Source organism: Somniosus microcephalus, chromosome 12 (assembly GCF_052327205.1).
Source record: "Somniosus microcephalus isolate GS21.2 chromosome 12, FLI_Smic_1.0, whole genome shotgun sequence".
NCBI classification, from domain to species: Eukaryota; Metazoa; Chordata; class Chondrichthyes; order Squaliformes; family Somniosidae; genus Somniosus; species Somniosus microcephalus.
Genome location: NC_140998.1, coordinates 19,759,909 through 19,780,895, shown reverse-complemented (window position 1 = coordinate 19,780,895; position 20,987 = coordinate 19,759,909). Strand labels below are relative to the sequence as shown.

General features: G+C 45.2%; 1 protein-coding gene across 2 annotated transcripts in view; it reads right to left on the bottom strand.

The window, feature by feature from the left end:
- The window catches only part of cep128 (centrosomal protein 128), a 428,165-nt gene that overhangs the window by 296,416 nt on the left and 110,762 nt on the right, over nt 1-20,987 (bottom strand). For both annotated transcript variants that reach the window (XM_086002651.1, XM_086002652.1), the window contains exon 12: nt 7,868-8,028. In XM_086002651.1, coding sequence (XP_085858777.1) covers nt 7,868-8,028 — 161 coding nt within the window. The remainder of the gene's footprint in view (nt 1-7,867; nt 8,029-20,987) is intronic.

The following is a 20,987-nucleotide window of genomic DNA, read 5'->3' as shown; positions in this document are numbered from 1 at the left end:
GATTATCAGGCCCTGGGGATTTATCGGCCTTCAGTCCCATCAATTTTCCTAACACCATTTCCCTACAAATACTGATTTCTTTCAGTTCCTCCCTTTCATCAGACCCTATGTTCCCCGGCATCTCTGGGAGGTTATTTGTGTCCTCCTTTTGTGAAGACAGAACAAAATATGTATTTAGTTGGTCTGCCATTTCTTTGTTCCCCATTATAAATTCCCCTGATTCTGACTGCAAGGGACCTACGCTTGACTTCACCAATCTTTTGCTCTTCACATGTCTATAAAAGCTTTGAGTCAGTTTTTATGTTCCCTGCAAGCTTACTCTCATAATCTATTTCCCCCCTCTTAATTAATCCCTTTGTCCTCCTTTGTTGAATCCTAAACTGCTCCCAATCCTCAGGATTATTGCTTTTTCTGGCCAATTTATATGTCCTCTCCTTGGATCTTATGCTATCCCTAATTTCCCTTGTTAGCCACGGTTGAGTCACCTTTTTTGGTTTATTTTTATGCCAAATTCTGTAGTTCATCCATTCGGTCTTTGAATGTTTGCCATTGCCTATCCACCGTCAACCCTTTGAGTGACATTCCCCAATCAATCCTACCCAACTCGCTCCTCAGACCATCGTAGTTTCCTTTATTTAAATTTAGGACCCTCGTCTCTGAGTCAACTACTTCATTCTCCATCTTAATGAAGAATTCGATCATATTATGATCGCTCCGACCCAAGGGGCCTCGTACAAGAAGATTGCTAATTAATCCTTTCTCGTTACATAATACCCAGTCTAAGATGGCCTGATCTCTGGTTGGTTCCTCGACATATTGGTCCAGGAAACCATCCCGTAAACACTCCAGGAATTCCTCCTCCACAGTATTGTTACTAATTTGGTTAGCCCAATCTATATGTAGATTAAAGTCACCCATGATGACTGCTGTGCCCTTATTGCACACTTCTTTAATTTCCCTTTTAATGCCATCCCCAACCTCCGCCTTACTGTTTGGAGGTCTATATACCACTCCCACTAACGCTTTCTGCCCCTTAGTATTTCTCAATTCTACCCATACAGATTCCACATCATCAGAGCTAATATCCTTCCTTACAATTGTGTTAATCCCTTCTTTAACCAGTAATGCTACCCCACCTCCCTTTCCTTTTTGCCTATCTTTCTTGAATATCGAATACCCCTGGATGTTGAGTTCCCAGCCTTGGCCATCCTTGAGCCATGTTTCCGTAATCCCAACCAAATCATATTCGTTTACCTCTATTTGCGCAGCCAATTCATCCACCTTATTACGAATGCTCCTCGCATTAAGACACAAAGCCTTCAGGCTTTTTTTATTTTTATAAACGCTCTTAGACCTATTCGAATTATTATTTACTGTGGCCACGTTTGATTTAAACCGTTGATTTCTCTGACTGCCACTTTTGTTTTTCTCCTTCCTATCTTTTGCTTTTATCCTCGTTTCCCTTTCCTCTGGCTCCCTGCTCAGGTTCCCAACCCCCTGCCATTTTAGTTTAAACACTCCCCATAGGACATCAATTCCAGCCCTGCCCAGGTGCAAACCGTCCGGTTTGAACTGGTCCCACCTCCCCCAGAACCGGTTCCAATGTCCCAGAAACTTGAATCCCTCCCCCTTGCACCATTCCTCTAGCCACGTATTCATCTGAAATATCCTTCTGTTTCTACTCTGACTAGCACGTGGCACTGGTAGCAATCCTGAGATTACTACTTTTGAGGTCCTATTTTTCAATTTACCTCCTAACTCCCTATATTCCGCTTTTAGGACCTCATCCCGCTTTTTACCTATATCGTTGGTGCCTATATGCACCACGACAACTGGCTGTTCACCCTCCCCTTCCAAGATGTTCTGCAGCCGCTCTGAGACATCCTTGACCCTTGCACCAGGGAGGCAACACACCATCCTGGAGTCTCGTTTGCGGCCGCAGAAATGCCTATCTATTCCCCTTACAATAGAATCCCCTATTACTATAGCTCTACCCCTCTTTTTTCGTCGTGCTGTGCAGCAGAGCCACCCCTGGTGCCAGGAAGTTGGCTGCTGCTGCTTTCCTCTGGTAAGCCATCCCCAACAGCACTCAAAGTGGTGTATCTGTTTGAGAGGGTGATGTCCACAGGGGACCCCTGCACTACCTGCCTGCGCCTAGTACTCTGCCTGTTGGTCACCCATTCCCTTTCTTTCTGTCCAACCTCTACCTGCGGTGTGTCCAACTCCGTAAACATGCTAGTCACGACGTCCCGAGCATCGCGAACGCTCCAGTATGCAGCCAATCGCAGCTCCAGTGCCGTGATGCGGTCTGTCAGTAGCTGCAGCTGGATGCACTTCCTGCACATGTAGTTGTCAGGGACACCGGAAGTGTCCCTGAGTTCCCACATATCGTAAGAGGAGCATACCATTGGCCGGGCTGTCCTGCCATGACTTACCCTTTAATTAATTAATTTGAATTAAATCAATCAATCCCACTAATTACACTACAGTTAAATGGTTTACCAACAGTCCCGGCTCCACCCCTCCTCTTACTACCCGTTTATTATTTATATGCCTATAAAAGACTTTTGAATTACCTTTATGTTAGCTGCTTTTATGTAATGACCAGATTGTTTGTTTTTTAGTGATGTCGGTTGAGAGATAAATATTGTCCAGGACACTGGGGAGAACTCTCCTGCTCTGCAAAATACTGCCCCGAGATCTTTTACGTCCACCTGAGCAGGCAGATAGGGCCTCGGTTGAACATCTCAACTAAAGGATGGTACTCTTGCAGCGTGCCAGAGGTGACTTTTATGCCAACCAACTGACTGAATTCAAAGCCAAATTCCAGAGACAGGAGGACTGTGTGCTAAATTACTGCACCACCCTGCCCTCCTAGTTCAGGTCACTAAGAGTAACAGCCTTCAACTAAAACCATTTTCTCACTCCATAGCCCATAATTCATGAATCCGTATTTATATTGTGGCTCATCCCAAAATGGTTCACATACAATCACTTTGAGGTGCAGCGTTTTACCTGGGCAAAGGCAGTCGCCATTTTATGCACAGCAAGATTCCACAAACATCAATCCAAGCACCAAAGATGGGTTTTTTTTTGGTGATGTTGGGTCAGATAGGAATACTGACCAGCACACTAGAACTCCTCTTCTTCAAATAGGGCTGCAGGATCTTCAGTGTCCATATGAAGCACTGGAACTGGCTACAGAGCCATCGTATAATATTCTAATCTGAAAGTCAGCACTTCAAATGGTCATGTAAACTTTCTGTTAATGTGTAGTCAAGCATTGAAATCCTTATTGTCACCGCTTTGACTTCTTGGACAGATTTGAGTGCACCTTCGAAAGTGTGTCAGTGAGACATAACGTCCCCCCCGCCAATGGTGATGAGTGTGAAAGGAATGGCTTAGACATTGTAGGGATGCTTTATGCGCTGGTGTGGGGTGGTGCCAACCTGGCGCATCATGTGGCAGCCAGGGTGTAGTGTTAAGTGAAGCAAATCTGGACATGGTGAGGCCATCGCTGGCGTCCTGGGCAGAGGGTGATGATGCCCCATGTCCAGTGCAGCATCAGTTGATTGCGGAGAAGGCTGGTGTGAATGTTGGTACGGCTGGTGTGCCCGGTGATGCTGATTGGGTTGGGATTCTGAGGACCAAGGTGAGACTTTTTCCAAGCGCACCGATGCTGATGGAATAGATGGCAGGTGATGTTGAGATGACAGACGTAATCTGTATATGTTGAGATAGGTTGTTCCAAGGTGGTGACAGTGGATAGAGAGATTACTCCAAACACTTCAAAAGTGCATAAAGCTCAAAAGTGGGTTCCAAATCATTAATGCTCCAGCTTCTAAGATTGGGAAGTGACCAGCTGTGAAATGGTAGGTTTTAGACCACTTTTACAGCTTTCAACTATTCACAGCAATCCACAGTCATCGAGACCCCAACATACTTACCTAACATGATAGCCGGGAACCTCGTTGAAAACCTGGTAAAATGCTAAGTACATGGGAAAATGGTTCTTAACTACCTTTTGATAAAATTTTAACTATATAAATTGGCTGACCCGCCGCTTGGTGTCAGGTCAGTTCAGGGATGACAGACCAGGAGGCGGGTTTACAGCGGGATACCGACCCGCTGTCGATCTTTGTGATTTTGACAGCAGACCCGCCTCCAAACCCACACTCTGAACGCCGGCAAAATTCAGCTCAGGTTCACAGTATGTTTGCATTTTCACATTTTTCTTTCGCAGGTCTGGTGTCATCCTTGTAAATCTTTGTTGCATCCTCTCCAGTGCCTCTCTATCCTTTTTATAATATGCCGAACAGAACTGTACACGGTTCTCCAAGTGTGGTCTAACCAATTACATCTGATTTGGCCATCAATAAGGCAGTCAAAGCAGAGATGCTTTGAGCTTAGTGGAATCAGTGTGATCTGGATACTGCGGAAAAAAATTACAAATAGGCAGTGCATGCAGGCAAGGTTTTTTTTTTTTTAAACTGCAATTATTTCCTAAAACTTTTCTCTTTCTTTCTCCCTATCCCCAAGCATCCACATGACACTCCAGAGACTATACCTAAAACTATTAGACCTCGAGTGGAACTTCAAACTCCACATCTAGTCCATTACCAAGAATGCCTAATTCTACCTCCAGAATGCAATATTTGGCATGCGCAGGTGCTGACTTTTAATGTACTAGAATATAATAAATTAAACATTGTTGTACCATAACCAGAAACCTCAACTTATTGAGCACACTGCAGCTGTAAGAATGAGAGTACAGCTTTAGATGCAATCATACACTCCTGATAACATGTTGCAGAATACAAGTTAAAACCCATTTCCATGCTAGCTTCAGGATAATTCCAGCGATCATGTTCACAGCATGTTTGCATTTTCACATTTTTCTTTCTTGAAATCCTCACGCCACAAAGTCTGGAGGCGCAAATGATAACTTTCAGCAGCAGAGATTGATAACCTCAGAAGGTCTAGGTCATACCGTGAAGGTAATAACAGGGCTGCTATTTCTGAGCAAAGTGTTCAGTATGGCATACGGGAAATTAAAGGTCTTCCTAACCCTTACACTAATGGGTACAAAGAAAGGTTAAAATGTTTTTTACCAGATGGCTTTAAGATACATTTAAGTATTAGTGACCTAAGTTGGGCCAGTTTTGTAAAGTTAACTCAGCACCAAACCAATTTCATCTATTCTTTTTTATTTAAAAGGAAGCGGTATCTCCAAATTTGCAGACGACACAAAGCTGGGTGGGAGGGTATGCTGTGAGGAGGATGTCGTGAAACTCCAGTACGATTTGGACAGGTTGGGTGATTGGGCAGAAACATGGCAAATGCCCTATAATGTGGATAAATGTGAGGTTATCCACTTTGGTGGCAAAAACAGGAAGGCAGATTATTATTTGAATGGCAATAGATTGGGAGAAGGGGAAGTGCAAAGAGACCTGGGTGTTCTTGTGCACCAGTCGCTGAAGGTAAGCATGCAGGTGCAGCAGGCAATTAAGAAGGCAAATGGTATGTTGGCCTTCGTAGCAAGAGGGTTCGAGTACAGGAACAAGGATGTCTTGCTGCAGTTGTACAGGGCCTTGGTGAGACCGCACCTTGAGTATTGTGTGCAGTTTTGGTCGCCTTACCTGAGGAAGGACGTTCTTGCCATGGAAGGAGTGCAGCGAAGATTCACCAGGCAAATACCTGGGATGGCAGGAATGACGTACGAGGAGAGATTGGGTTGATTGGGCTTGTACTCACTGGAGTTTAGAAGATTGAGAGGGGATCTCATCGAAACTTATAAAATTCTGTCAGGCCTGGACAGACTAGATGCTGGAAGGATGTTCCCGATGGCCGGGAAGTCCAGCACCAGGGGTCACAGTCTAAGGATAAGGGGTAAGCCATTTAGGACTGAGATGAGGAAGAATTTCTTCACCCAGAGTGGTGAACCTGTGGAATTCTCTGCCACAGAGGGCGGTGGAGGCCAGTTCATTAAATATATTCAAGAAAGAGTTGGATATATTTCTTAAGGCTAAAGGGATCACGGGATATGGGGAGAAGGCAGGGACAGGGTCCTGAATTTGGATGATCAGCCATGATCTCATTGAATGGCGGAGCAGGCTCGAGGGGCCGAATGGCCTACTCCTGCTCCTGTATTCTATGTTTCTATGTCACTGAAGAGTGACAAATGTCCCTCTTTAGGTGTGCTGCCAATTTTCCCATCGCATTGTAATTTCCAACCATCCATGGAAGGTGTCTAGGTGGTTCCAGTGCTGGGTTCCAGCAGCAATAGAATATAATAATCACTCCTCAGTACACCCGAGAGCATCTAATTCCTACTGATCTAGCGCCGTTAGAGCTTTATGCACTTTTGAAGTATTTGAAGTAAACTTTCTAGCCACTGTCACCTCCTTGGAGCAAGCGCTCTCATCATTGACAGATCGCTTCTGTCATCTCAGCTTCAGCTGCCATCTATTCCAGCAACATCGGTGCCCTTGAAAAAATCTCACCTTGGTCCTCTGAATCCCACCACGATCAGCCCCAACACCAGGCACACCAGCTACAATGCCAACCTTCTCCGCAATCACCTGATGCTGCACAGGACACAGGGCATCAGCACCCGACAACATTGCTGCCCCCGGGAGGCCAGCGATGGCATCACCATGGCCAGATTTACTTCACTTGACGCTGTACACCCTGGCTGCCACATGATGCGCCACCCCACACCATCACCATAAAGCATTTCTACAATGACCAAGCCATTCGTTTCACACTGATCACCATTGCGGGGGATACCGTTATGTCTCACCATTCACTGAATCTCACTAAGACACTTCCAAAGATGAGCAGAGATCTGTACAATAAGGCAAAGTGTTGAAAATAAAGATTTCAATGTTTAACAACACATTAACAGAAAATTTACATGAACATTGCATAAAACACCCAAGTACCTACCCTTGTGTGTTGTTAGTTGGTATGATTGCACTAGGATGAGATGGGGAAGTGATAATGTAGATAGAGAGGGATGGGTGGAGGTGCAAGGTAAATTGGTGTGAGTAAGGATGTGCAGGAGTAGGGTAGGGAAGGCAGAGTGATGGGGATGTGATAAGGGGCACAGCAGGATGAGGTTACATGTGGCTTTGCAGTAACATTTCATGATCTGCTGAGATCATTGAAAGGTTTGCGCCACTGCAGCCAGGTACTCCTGACGACATCCCTGCTTGTGCCCTCCTGGTGTCCTGGGGATCTCTTCTGCCCTTGGAAGGGAAGAGAACCTCCCTGCGTGCTGTGACTCCCTCCTTAAGCATATGGAGGGAGTCATGCGAGAGCCTGGGTGCAGCCCTGCACCTTTGCAGTGCTCGTCAGTGTTTGCAGCACTTCAATGCTGCAGAACACTGACAGCACAACTGCCAAAATTAATGCGGCCATGGTCCCCTTAAGGAAACCGGCTGATGACGCGTCATCAAATGACGTCATCAGACCTGCTTCCTTTTAATTGGCCGGGAACGCCGCAGGTCAGGCTTAACAAGCCCTATTAATGGAAAATCCTTCTTAGAGTGGTTGCAGCCGGGACCGGAACCCGCCAACCACCTCTCCCGCTGCAATCCTGCCTCCGCTGGCGAAATCGCCGCCTAAGCCTCCAGAGACAAACCCAGAATAATTACCTTCTCGTTACGCTTTCCCACTAATTCGGTTGGCAATCTGTGCCACAAACCTGATCAGAATAAGCAAACGTTCATATTTTCCTGCACAAGGGGAACAAACCAAGTACTAAGAGAATTTCATACCAACTGATTACAATTTTGAAATGCATTTCCAACAGTGCAAAGACTTAGAGACTCCCCTCTCGCTCGCCCAGCCCCAATGCAGATACCTCAATGTGTGCGGAAAGTTGAGATTTCTCCTTCGCTCTTCTCTCAAGGGACCGTTTCAGCTCTTCCACCTCAGACAGGACAGCACTATGGTTGAGCTGTGCTCTGAGCTCCATAATCTGTTTCTCAAGCAATTGCTTCTCACGCTCTGACCTCCCAGCCACTGCAACACAAGAAACTTTGAACATTTAGGAAGGGGAAAAAACAATGAAGAAGCAGGGAATAGAACAAACGGAGCCTGTGTTGAAAATCTATTAGATACTGATGACCTTACTTCAAGACAAATCTAAACTAGATTTAAAAATTTTAAAGTTTTAAATTCTATAATGGACATTTTTGGAACTATTAGCTTTTAAGGACAGGATAATTGCGGAGCGATCGTTTCCCCTGGCTGGAGAGTCTAGAACGAGGGAGCATAGTTTCAGGGTAAGGGGTCGGCCTTTTAAGACTGAGATGAGGAGGAATTTCTTCACTCAGAGGGTTGTGAATCTTTGGAATTCTCTGCCCCAAAGGGCTGTGGATGCTGAATCGTTGAGTACATTCAAGATCAATAGATTTTTGGACTCTAGAGGAATCAAGGATATGGGGATCGGGCAGGAAAGTGGAGTTGCGGTTGAAGATCAGCCATGATCTTATTGAATGGCGGAGCAAGCTCAAGGGGTTGTATGGCCGACTCCTGCTCCCAATTCTTATGGGGGGGGAAAAAATGGGTCACGCCCCCTTTGGGGTGCTAACTTCGCTGGGGCGCTCCTTTTAGCGCCCCCGCGTTCGATATTCACTGGTAGTGCCCCAAGAGGGGGGCGGGGCGCTACTGGAAGCGCCCCGCCTCCCTCTTGGGGCACTGCGCCGCGGGCGATGACAACGGCTACCGCCGCCGCTAACCTCCCCCTGAATTTCGCGGGAGGCACTGGCGGCGCCACGCCCAGGCGCTAGTTGCTTTGCGCCCCATTAGCACCCTAAGAGGCGCAAATCAACCAAATTTTTCCCCCTATGTTCTTAAAATAGTAGTTTGAAACCTAGAGATACAAACTGTGTCACACCTAGGGAACCCCCTCTCAAAATACTACTGAAACACCCCAGTACTGCCAGAACCCAGGGCCCTTTCCCAGTAATCCCAGATTCCAGGCTTGCCAACAACCCAGGTTCCAAGAAAACCTCTAACCCACCATGTGCAATGCCATGGGAGATCTGCGCATTCCCACCCTGGCAACAGCAGAGACTCGCCACTCACCGCGCCCCCAAGCCCCCCTCCCAGTCCCACCCCAAGTTAAAATCAGGGCTAGAGCCTCATAGACTCCCCATAGTTGCTGCCCAGCACTTTTTCCCCTTTACCCATTATTTATTCACTAAAATAAAGCAAAAATACACAGCAAATGAGAAGACAGTGTATTCTTATTTATTGTGCGGTATAAATATGAAACAGAACACATCAGCATCTGATTTTTTAAAAGCCCACATAACCCATGCAGGGGTCTAATGGGCCAAATGGGCCAAATGGCCTTTCCTCATCCTGGACATTTCCAGAGTTGTAACTATCGATGAGGCGTTACTCTTTTCTGATGCTAGTGAGGCAACTAAGTCCAGCATTCCAAACAGATTCCTTCCTTTCGCCTGTCAGCACACTTACCCAGCTGCATCTGATAAGAGTGCTTCAAAGTGCTCAATCTCTGCTGCAAGAGAGAATATTTTCAAAACTAATCATGCAAAGGATGGGAATCACTCTCCCTCCCCTTCAGTTGAGGTAAGCTGCTTCAGTTGAGCCCCATCTATTGGCCAATGGAAACACTCAATGGAAACACAAATGTTGTGACCTCAATAAATTTTTTAAATGTGCAGTCAATCAACAAATTTGATGCGTCACCTTTTATCAAGAAAATTTCACATCGTCTCAAAACCAGACATGGGCAAATAAAACAGAAGGCCGGCAACGGCACGAAGAACGTCTTGTGACTGGAACAGCTTTTCAACCACTCCATCACTACCAACTTTCATATAGGACTTCCTAACCTCAAAATCTCACCTCTTCTCTACATCAGGTGCAAGCTGATGAAATCAAATGGCAGCTGTCGGCAGGATGATGAATTTCCTGTTACCGTGATAACTTTGAAACCATCTTTAAAACTAGATATATATGAAAGAAGGGGGAAGGAAAAAGGCCACGACTTCACATTTAGATAAACAGAGCTTTCAGCCTGGTTAAGAGTGTGAAATAAAGCAAAAATTAAATTGAGGCCAAGTAAACAAACAGAAAGATTGAACAAAAGGAGGAACAAATAGAGACCACAACTAGGTAGCTATACCTGAATGCTAGAAAATCACTTGAAACAAAGCACAATACAGCAGCTTTAGATTATGATTTTACAGGGAATACAGAAATATGGTTCATTCCAGTGGATGGGAATTAACTCACTATGCAGAGGGATTGGATATTCCTAAAGGATTGATAAAGGTTGGAAAGGAAGAGGCTTTCGAATGAGCAGGATATTTACAGAGCTACAGGGACTGAGCTGTGAAATGTTACAAAAGGCTAAAGAAAATGAACTTATTTTAACGGGAGAAAAGATGGAGGGGAGACTTGATGCAGGTCTTTAAATGAATGTACGGTGCAACCACGTCGCCCCACAGGTTGGTGGGCAGGTGGAGCAGACTCCCTGGCGATCAGCTGACATCGAGAGCTGTTGAGATGTGTCAATTGCAGAGGTAATAGCAGCGCTGCTCAACTCCACACACCCCCCCCCACCCCCCCCCCCCACCCCGCCCGCCAGGGAGGAGAAACTTAATGTTCCCTAAAGTGAGAAATTTAAGAAAGGAGGGAGACAGAAAGCAGGAAACTATAGACCAGTTAGCCTAACATCTGTTGTTGGGGAAAATGCTGGAGTCCTTTGTTAAGTCTGTGGGTTGTATTATAAATAATCACAGACTCCACGGTTAACAAAATAAAACACGTCTTTACTATTCAGAGGCTCGGGCGATTCTGCCCTAGTTAACGTATCACAACCCTTATATACTGGTGTGGTCACTATCGGTATTACAGTATACATGAGCCAATAAATAGTGCCACCCTAAAGTAGTGCTCTTAAAGGCGAACGGTCACATTCTATAGTTCCCTTAAAGGTGAACGGTTACATACACAACACTCCTCCCTTTTTAGCTTATTACTTACAGAATCCCGTTAAACATACAATCTTCAATTTTATATAAACAGTTTGCAGATATACTCTCGATGGAGTCAACGTCATATAACTTCATGTTTAACATAACATAACATATATAACTTCATGTCAAAACAGATCACAGATTCAGTCTCTGTGGAAAACAGTTCATAGAATCAGTCTCTGTGGTGTAGTCGGTTCACATTGCTGGAGTGACTCATTCAATAGTCCTTCCATGGATTTAACAGTTTGAACTTCCGAACTGAATTGGCTCCGTTCGGAGGGACCACGTGTGTGATCTGGTAGAGGTAATAATGGTTCAGATGGGTCATCTTCTGTTTCGACTTTTCCTTTTCTGCTTCTTGGAGACTCTCTGGGCTCCACTGTCAGCTGCCAGCTGCATGCGCAGTTCCTCCTTCTCTTCCTCCTTTTTCCGTAGTAGAGCCACCTTCTCCCGATGTTCCGTAGACTTTCGGTGCTCCTCCATGATTTCTGTATGGTGGGAGTCGAAGTTACAAGTTGGGAAGGACAGGACATAGTAATATTCGGAGTCGTCCGACAGGTCAGCGAGAGGGTCTTCTATGTCCTCCCTACCCAGCTGGACGTCAGCCAGCTTTTGTTCCAAATCCAGACATCTTTCCTGAAGAGACTTCTTCACGTGTTCCGCTTCCTTAAACTTTTTCTGGGCTTTCAGCAAGTTGTTTACTAATGACCTCATTTGTGATTTTAATACTTCAACTTCCTTTGGAGATTGATTGATCGGACTATTCAATCCCTCTACCGGAGCAGTTGTTTCAGCGTTCTGTTGTTCAACCTTGACATGAGTCAGCGTACTTTTGGTATCTAAGGGTTGCTCTGCTGCCATCTTCTCAGTCTGTGTTGCAACCTCGGCTATTTCAATAACTTTTGAGAGCTCCAAACCCTTCTCCTCTGACGATTTAAGCTCATGTTCATGGCCCATTCTTACGGTCTCTGTGTTTCTTACAGTTCCCTTTTCTTCCACTGAAAAGATTTCCAGTCGCATCTGTTCTTCAAGTCGTTGGACCTCGGCCATTGCCGCTTCATATTTATTTTGTGTTTCCTTTAATAATTTAACGAGTTCTTGGACATCCTGTATTCCCTGTTCTGGTATGTCTTCCACCACTAATTTTTTTTCTATGGATTGAATCCCTAACGATGAGTCAGCCTTGGCCTGAAGCTCATCAAACATTTCCTGCAGACTTTGTAATTCTTGCTTATGGTCAACCTTTAGTCGTTCATGTTCAACCTTTAGTTGCTCATATGCTTTCACTAACGCGAGCTTTTCGGAAGTTGCCAAGTTAACCCCTTCCAGGATTGTAGTCCGAGCCTGTTCATACTGTTCTTTCAACTCGTTACACTCTGCTTGCAACAAGTCGTAGAGGTGAACTGGAATACCATCCTGACTTCCTGAAGATTCCTCTTCCTTTGGATCGTTCTGTGTATATTCTAGTTCCTGAACAGCCTCAGGGAGATGTGATTGGTACTTGGCCACGATGGCTCTATGGTCGCTCTCTGCTTGAGCGAGCTGTCTCTGTTGTCTTTCCAGGGACTCCCATTCGGTGTCCCAGAACTTTTTCATCTTTTCCATCTCTTGTACGAGACGGGCACTCAACTGTTCTAATTGTCGTTGTACTTTGACATAACGTTGAGTTCTAGCCCGGTGTTCCTCCGTAATGCATATGTCTGTAGCTTGAACAGACTCAGAATTCTCTGTCTTTATGCACGCCATCGATTTCCCAACCTTAGTCCGTGAGTTCATGTTAACCTTGTTTTTCATACATAAGCTGGACTTATCGTCTTCCGGCTCGGAGTCTGAGCTGCTTGTCTGCACCGAGTCCTCACTCGTCATTGCTTGTCGGTAGTGCCATTCCATGTCTATTTTCTTGACCCACTCCCGTCCCAGAAGTGGTGGTCCTCCCTCAGGTAATACGTACAGATACATTCGTGGGTGTTCTTTACCCCTATCTCTCACCTTGACTCGTATTTTTCCCAGGGGGTATACATGATGCCCCGTGTATGTCTGTAATACGAATTTGGTATTTCTTAAGGGTATGTGAGAGAATAGCCGGTGATAGTCCTTTTGGTTGATGACGGATACAGCTGATCCCGTGTCCAGCTCCATTCGTACTTGGACCCCCGCTATTTTTAGTGTGACCCAGATCAACTGTAGATCAGTTACTTTACCCACATTGTGGATTCTCAGACTATCCAGCTCATGGCTGTTTGGGTCTGAGTCTGAATTTTGTTCGTCTGAACTCTTTTCAGCCACCTGACGCACCTTGTTGTACTTTTCTTGTGGTGGTGGCTTCCTTTGCTTGTTGGTCTTCTTTCCGGACCTGCATACCTTCGCGATGTGACCCAGTTTGCCACATTTCCTGCACTCTTGGTTCTTAAACCAGCACTGATTCTGGTCGTGCGTTGTCTTCCCACAACGGTAGCATTTGGAAGTGTTTGCAGTAATTTGGTCCACCCCGAGTGCCGCCGCCTTTAGCTGCATTTCCGCCGTCCCTTTCGCTGCGGCTTCGTGCGATGAAGCTATGAGGACAGCCCTGTCCAGTGTGAGGTCGTTTTCTTCCAGAAGTCGCTTCTGCGTGCTTTCTTTGGACAATCCGCATACAAACTTGTCCCGCAGCGCCTCTGTCAAATTCCCTCCAAACTGGCAGTATTTCGCTAGCTTACGCAGTTCGACTAAGTATTCCGCATTGCTTTCATCTTGCCTCTGGGTTCTGGCGTAAAATTTAAATCGTTCAGCCAGCATCAACGGTGTGGGGTTCAAGTGATCCTTCAACACTGTTACGATCTCTTCGAAGGTCTGGTCCACTGGTTTAACTGGTGCTATCAGATGTTTCAAAAGCCCGTATGTTTTTGCTCCCATCGAATTTAACAAAGTTATTGCCTTGTTGTCATCCTCAATTTCGTTGGCTACGCAATATATTTCTATGCGTTCCACATACGTGGCCCAGTCTTCTATTTCAGCATTAAAGTCATTAATATTTCCTCGCTTAGGCATCTTCTTCTCTTTGAGAACAGTACAAGTATTACTTTACTTATTATTAATTTTCTTCTCTCTTCTTGAGAACACCACAAGTATTGCTGTACTTATACTTATTTTCCCTCTCTTCTTGAGAACACACCAGCCTCTGAAAAATCTTATTACTTTCCTGAAATTCTTAATAATTTCCAAGATGGCGGTTTCCCGCTTCTTCCTTCTTCTTCAGCGGTTTCCCCGCGAAAAATGGCGGCTTTCCCGCGCTTCTCGCTCTCCCCGCCCACTTCGATGGCGGTTTTCCCGCGCTTCTCGGCGCTCTCCGCCCACTTCAATGGCGGTTTTCACCCGTTCCCCGACGCTGACTTTCAGCCCGAGTGCGGCCCTTATCAGCGGATGCGATCGATGGCCCGGCTGCGCCTCGCACTTGAAAGCGGCCCCCGGCCTCTGGCTCACCCGCTCGCGCGGCTCTTGCTCGCTCCCTCCCGGGCTCTGGCTTACCCGCTCGCGCGTTTCACCGCGGCTCTTATCAGGGATTGCGATCGCCCTTATCTCCCGATCGGTGGCCCTGTCTTTGCAGCCAATGCTGCTCGGCTTACCCACGAGGTTATGGAGGCTTCAGGGTCCTAATGCCTGTCGCTTCCAGCCTGTCGGTTCCAGACTGGTGAGGATTGAAACCTCTCTTCAACGTCCTGTCTTCGGACGAAGCCGCCGTGGAACAACTGCCGCAGGGTTCGAATCCTGACTCGTCGCCAATGTTAAGTCTGTGGGTTGTATTATAAATAATCACAGACTCCACGGTTAACAAAATAAAACACGTCTTTACTATTCAGAGGCTCGGGCGATTCTGCCCTAGTTAACATATCACAACCCTTATATACTGGTGTGGTCACTATCGGTATTACAGTATACATGAGCCAATAAATAGCGCCACCCTAAAGTAGTGCTCTTAAAGGCGAACGGTCACATTCTATAGTTCCCTTAAAGGTAAACGGTTACATACACAACATCCTTCATTAAGGAAGCAGCAGCAGGGCATTTGGAAAATCATAATGCAGTCAAGCAGAGTCAGCATGGTTTTATGAAAGGGAAATCATGTTTGACAAATTTACTGGAGTTTTTTGAGGATGTAACGAGCAGGGTGGACAAAGGTGAGCCAATGGATGTGGTGTATTTGGATTTCCAGAAGGCATTCGATAAGGTGCCACATAAAAGGTTACTGCATAAGATAAGAGCTCACGGAGTTGGGGGTAATATATTAGCATGGATAAAGAATTGGCTAACTAACAGAAAGCAGACAGTCGGGATAAATGGGTCATTTTCCGGTTGGCAAACGGTAACTAGTGGGGTGCCATGGGGATCGGTGCTGGGGCCTCAACTATTTACAATCTACATTAATGACTTGGATGAAGGGACCGAGTGTAATGTAGCCAAGTTTGCGGATGATACAAAGGTGGGTGGGAAAGCAAGTTGTGCAGAGGACTCAAAGAATCTGCAAAGGGATATAGACAGGCTAAGTGAGTGGGCAAACATTTGGCAGATGGAGTATAATGTGGGAAAGTGGAAGGTTATCCACTTTGGCAGGAAAAATAAAAAAGCAAACTATTATTTAAATGGAGATTACAAAATGCTACAGTTCAGAGGGACCTGGGTGTCCTTGTGCATGAAACACAAAGTTAGCATGCAGGTACAGCAAGTAATCAGGAAGGCAAATGGAATGTTGGCCTTTATTGTAAAGCAGCTGGAGTGTAAAAGCAGGGAAGTCCTGCTACAACTGTACAGGGTATTGGTGAGACCACACCTTGAGTACTGCGTACAGTTTTGGTCTCCTTATTTAAGGAAGGATATACTTGCATTGGAGGAAGTTCAGAGACGATTCACTAGGTTAATTCCAGAGATGAGGGGGTTGACTTATGAGGAAAGGTTGAGCAGGCTGGGCCTATACTCATTGGAATTTAGAAGAATGAGAGGTGATCTTATTGAAACATATAAGATACTGAGGGGGCTCGACAAGGTAGATGCAGAGAGTATGTTTCCCCTCGTGGGGAAATCTAGAACTCGGGGGCAAAGTTTCAGAATAAAGGATCGCCCTTTTAGAACTGAGATGAGGAGGAATTTCTTTTCTCTGAGGGTTGTAAATCTGTGGAATTTTCTGCCCCAGAGAGCTGTGGAGGCTGGGTCATTGAATACATTTAAGGTGGAGATAGACAGATTTTTGCAAGATAAGGGAGTGAAGGGTTATGGGGAGCGGGCTGGGAAGTGGCTTTGAGCCCAAGATCAGCCATGACCTTATTGAATGGCGGAGCAGGCTCGAGGGGCCAAGTGGCCTATTCCTGCTCCTGTTTCTTAAGTTCTTATGTGAGGGAATCAAACAGGTGGTTGGGGTCAACGAAGAAGAATAACCCTTGATACAAGAATTACACACGGGATCTTGGGTGGAACGGGCTCGATAGTCAAATGGCCTTTTCTTGCCCAGACTTTAAGTACATAATCCAGGCTGACATTCCTAGTGCAGTACAGAGGGAGTGCTGCACTATCAGAGGTGCCATCATTCAGATCAGACATTAAACAGAGGTCCTGACTGCCCTCTCAGGTAAAAGATCCCATGGTACTATTTCGAAGAGGAGCAGGGGAGTTGTCCCCAGTGTCTTGGCCAATATTTATCGCTCAATCAACATCACTAAAACAGATCATCTGGTCATTATCTCATTGCTGTTCATGGGATCTTGCGGTGCACAAATTGGCTGCCATGTTTCCCACATTACAACAGCGCCTACGCTTCAAAGGTACTTCATTGGCAGTAAAGCGCTTTGGGGCTTCCTGGGGTTGTGAAAGGCGCTTTCTAAATACAAGTTCTTGCTTTGTATTTCAAGAGAATTTGGGAAATTAAGGGGAATGAAATGACACCTCTGGGGAAGACAAAATGAAGTAGTCAAGCAGTGAAGGGAATTAAAAACAAGAGGTCTGCTAAAGTCTCCTTGGGCAAGATATAGATAAAGGCCTGCAGTTTCCTCCGTGGACGCAACTTGGACGTTAGACACGGAATAGCACCCAAGTACCCTTCCAAACTTAAAACGGGCGTAAATCAGGGCTTACATCAGCATAAACAATCGGAGCCAAGGAAAGCACCGAACCCACACCAGTATATTTCTTCTTTAAATATGAATATTAAAGTTTCAATTCATTTCACCTTCATTCATGCACATCAGGCACAGCGAGATTAAGAACCTGCAATAGGGGAAGCTTTTCCATTTTTAATGTAACTTATACCATAAAAATGCATTAAAAGAAATAGAAAATGCAAAGCAGGTCGCACGGAGGATAAATGTTTTTAAAACTCTAAAAAAATTGCAATAAAACACCAGATAGAATATCTTTCTTTCCTGCAGCGTCTGAAAATGTGCTTGCAATGTGAAGAGCCTGCTTGGAGGTGGGGGTGGGTGGGATGAAAATCAGTCCCAAGGTGTCAAGGGACCCACCAGGGATAACTTGCATCTAGACCTGGCTTTCACAAGTGACCAGCACGCTATCCGCAACACATTATAGTGGAACCCCCAGGGACTACTGACCACATATGATTAAATGTAAAAATATCTTGCGGGAACTGAAAATAAACACAGCATCTTCCAAAGAAACAGGGGGGGGGGGAAAGAGAAATAAGTTGCATTTATATAGATCGCCTTTCACGTCCTCAGAATGTCCCAAAATGCTTCACAGCCCATGGCTTACTTTTAAAGTGGAGTCACTAATGTAATGCAGGCAAATGTGGCAGCCAGTTTGCACACAGCAAGCTCTCAGAGAGCAAGAAGATAAATGAGTTCATCTGTTTTGGTGGTATTGGTCGACAGCTAAATGTTAGTTAGGGTTACCATCGCCAAATCCCACACCATCAACATCCTGGGGGTCATCATTGACCAGAAATTTAACTGGACCAGCCACAAATATTGTGGTAGCAAGAGCAGGTCAGAGGCTAGGTATTCTGCGGCGAGTGTCTCACCTCCTGACTCCCTAAAGCCTTTCCACCATCTACAAGGCACAAGTAAGGAGTGTGATGGAATACTCTCCACTTGCCTGGAAGAGTGCGGCTCCAACAACACACAAAAAGCTCGACACCATCCAGGACAAAGCAGCCCGCTTGATGGCACCCCATCCGCCACCTTAAACATTCACTCCCTCCACCACAGCCGTACCGTGGCTGCAGTGTGTACCATCTACAAGATGCACTGCAGCAACTCGCCAAGGCTTCTTCGGCAGCACTGCCCAAACCCGCAACCTCTTCCATCTAGAAGGACAAGCGCAGCAGGCGCATGGGAACACCACCACCTCCAATTTCCCCTCCAAGTCACACACCATCTTGACTTAGAAGTATATCGCCGGTCCTTCATCGTCGCTGGGTCAAAATCCTGGAACTCCCTCCCTAACAACACTGTGGGAGTACCTTCACCACACGGACTGCAGCAGTTCAAGAAAGCGGCTTACCACCCCCTTCTCAAGGGAAATTAGGGATGGGCAATAAATGCTGGCCTTGCCAGCGACGCCCACATCCCATAAACGAATTTTAAAAAAGGACATTATTGAAAGATACCTCAGTTGAGGAAAAATAGAACTCGTAAAACTATGTTGGGCATATATTTGTATAGCGTAATATTCAAGAGAAGCGTAAGCTAAAATAAAGTCCGCAAGTGTACTTTAGCCTCAGTAGGAGTGATTGGAGAATGAGTGCTGAAATTTTCATTATTAATTTTGCTGAATTTTGAATTCAATTTACATTAAAGACACAATTTTAGATGTTCAAGACTGGGAGCTGTTGAAACCATTTTACTTGGTGCTTTAACTGTGGGCCTTCTTGGCCCAGTAACTGGTTAATTAATTGGTGACATAAGTGATAGGAAGCTCATATGGAGCATAAACTCTGGCATGGATCAGTTGGGTTGAATGACCTGTTTCTGTGCTGTACAATCTATGTAATTCTATGTAAAATAATTAAAAATCTGTGGTGCCGTATCAAGTCTCTCAGAAAAGTCTTCACACACAATTACTTTGAAACAGCAGTGTCTTAGGTAGGTAAACCTGCCAACCAATTTGCATATAGAAGCAACCCAAAAACATCAATGAGATGAGTAACTAAAACGTTTTCGATGGTATTGGTTGAAGGAGGAATGTTGGCCGAAGGAGGAATATTGGCCAGGATGCTGGGAAATCTTTTCTTCAATAGTGCCACAATCTTCAACATTCACCCACACCGGCAATCAGGCCTCAGGTCAGCATCCCATCTGAAGGACTGCACCTCCAACAATGCAACACTTGCTTAGGTCCACACTGCAGCGGCAGCCTTAATTACATAGAATACACAGCACCGAAACAAGCCATTCGGCCCAACTAGTCCGTGCCAGTGTTAATACACCACATGAGTTTCCTCCCATTCCATCTACCTCATTCCAGCCTTTCAGCATATCTTTCTATCCCCTTTTCTCTCATGTACTCGTCTAGTTTCCTTCAAAAATGACTGAATAAATCAATTTAAAGAAGATTCTTTTAATAAAGTGAAATGTGCAAATCCTATAGGGATGAAATAATATTTGGAAAGGGCCCGTGAGTAATCCTTTCAATTTCTAGATATTCAACAGGTAATCAGGTTATGCAATACATGTCCAGACAGTGGAATGCAAATCTGCAAAAGTTCTGCTTAAATGGCACAATGCACTGGCGAAGCCACAGTTGGACTACTGCATTCAGTTCTGGACACTACACCACAAACAGAACAGTCCAGCATTGGAGAGAAGAACCAGACTCTGCCCAGGTTTAATGGAACGAGTTACGAGGAAAGACTAAAGAAGCGCTGACTCCAAGGTTTAAGGAGGAACGGGGTATCTCATCCATATTAAAAGGACAGAAGAAAATTAAGCTCAGAACACTTTCCAAGTTAGCCAAAATAGGGCCAGAGGAGACAAAACTTAAATAAGTAAATTAAGAAATTAGCAAGAACTTCTTGACTCAAAGCGTAATGTCCCAGGCAGGGCACGTAGAGCCAAAAACATTGATGGAGGGGATATTAGCTCGGATGGTGTGGAATCTGTATGGGCAGAGCGGAGAAATACCAAGGGGCAAAAAACGTTAGTGGGAGTTGTATACAGACCCCCAAACAGTCATGCTGAGGTTGGGGATGGCATTAAACGGGAAATGAGAGACGCGTGCAATAAGGGCACAGCAGTTATCATGGGTGACTTTAATCTACATATAGATTGGGCTAACCAAATTAGTAACAATACTGTGGAGGAGGAATTCCTAGAGTGTATACGGGATGGTTTCCTGGACCAATATGTCGAGGAACCAACTAGAGATCAGGCCATCTTAGACTGGGTATTATGTAATGAGAAAAGATTAATTAGCAATCTTGTTGTGTGAGGCCCCTTGGGGAGGAGCGATCATAATACGATCGAATTCTTCATTAAGATGGAGAGTGAAGTAGTTGGCTCAGAGACTAGGGTCCTGAATTTAAATAAAGGAAACTACGATGGTATGAGGCGCAAGTTGGTTAGGATGGATTGGGGAACGTTACTTAAAGGGTTGACGGTGGATAGGCAATGGCAAACATTTAAAGATCGCATGGATGAACTACAGAATTTCTTCATCCCTGTTTGGCATAAAAATAAAACAAAAAAGGTGACTAAACCGTGGCTAACGAGGGAAATTAGGGATAGCATAAGATCCAAGGGCAGGACATATAATTTGGCCAGAAAAAGCAGCAAACCTGAGGATTGGGAGCAGTTTAGGATTCAACAAAGAGGACAAAGGGATTAATTAAGAGGGGGAAAATAGATGATGAGAGTAAGCTTGCAGGGAACATAAAAACTGACTGTTAAAGCTTCTATAGATATGTGAAGAGAAAAAGATTGGTGAAGTCAAGAGTAGGTCCATTACAGTCAGAATCAGGGGAATATATAATGGGGAACAAAGAAATGG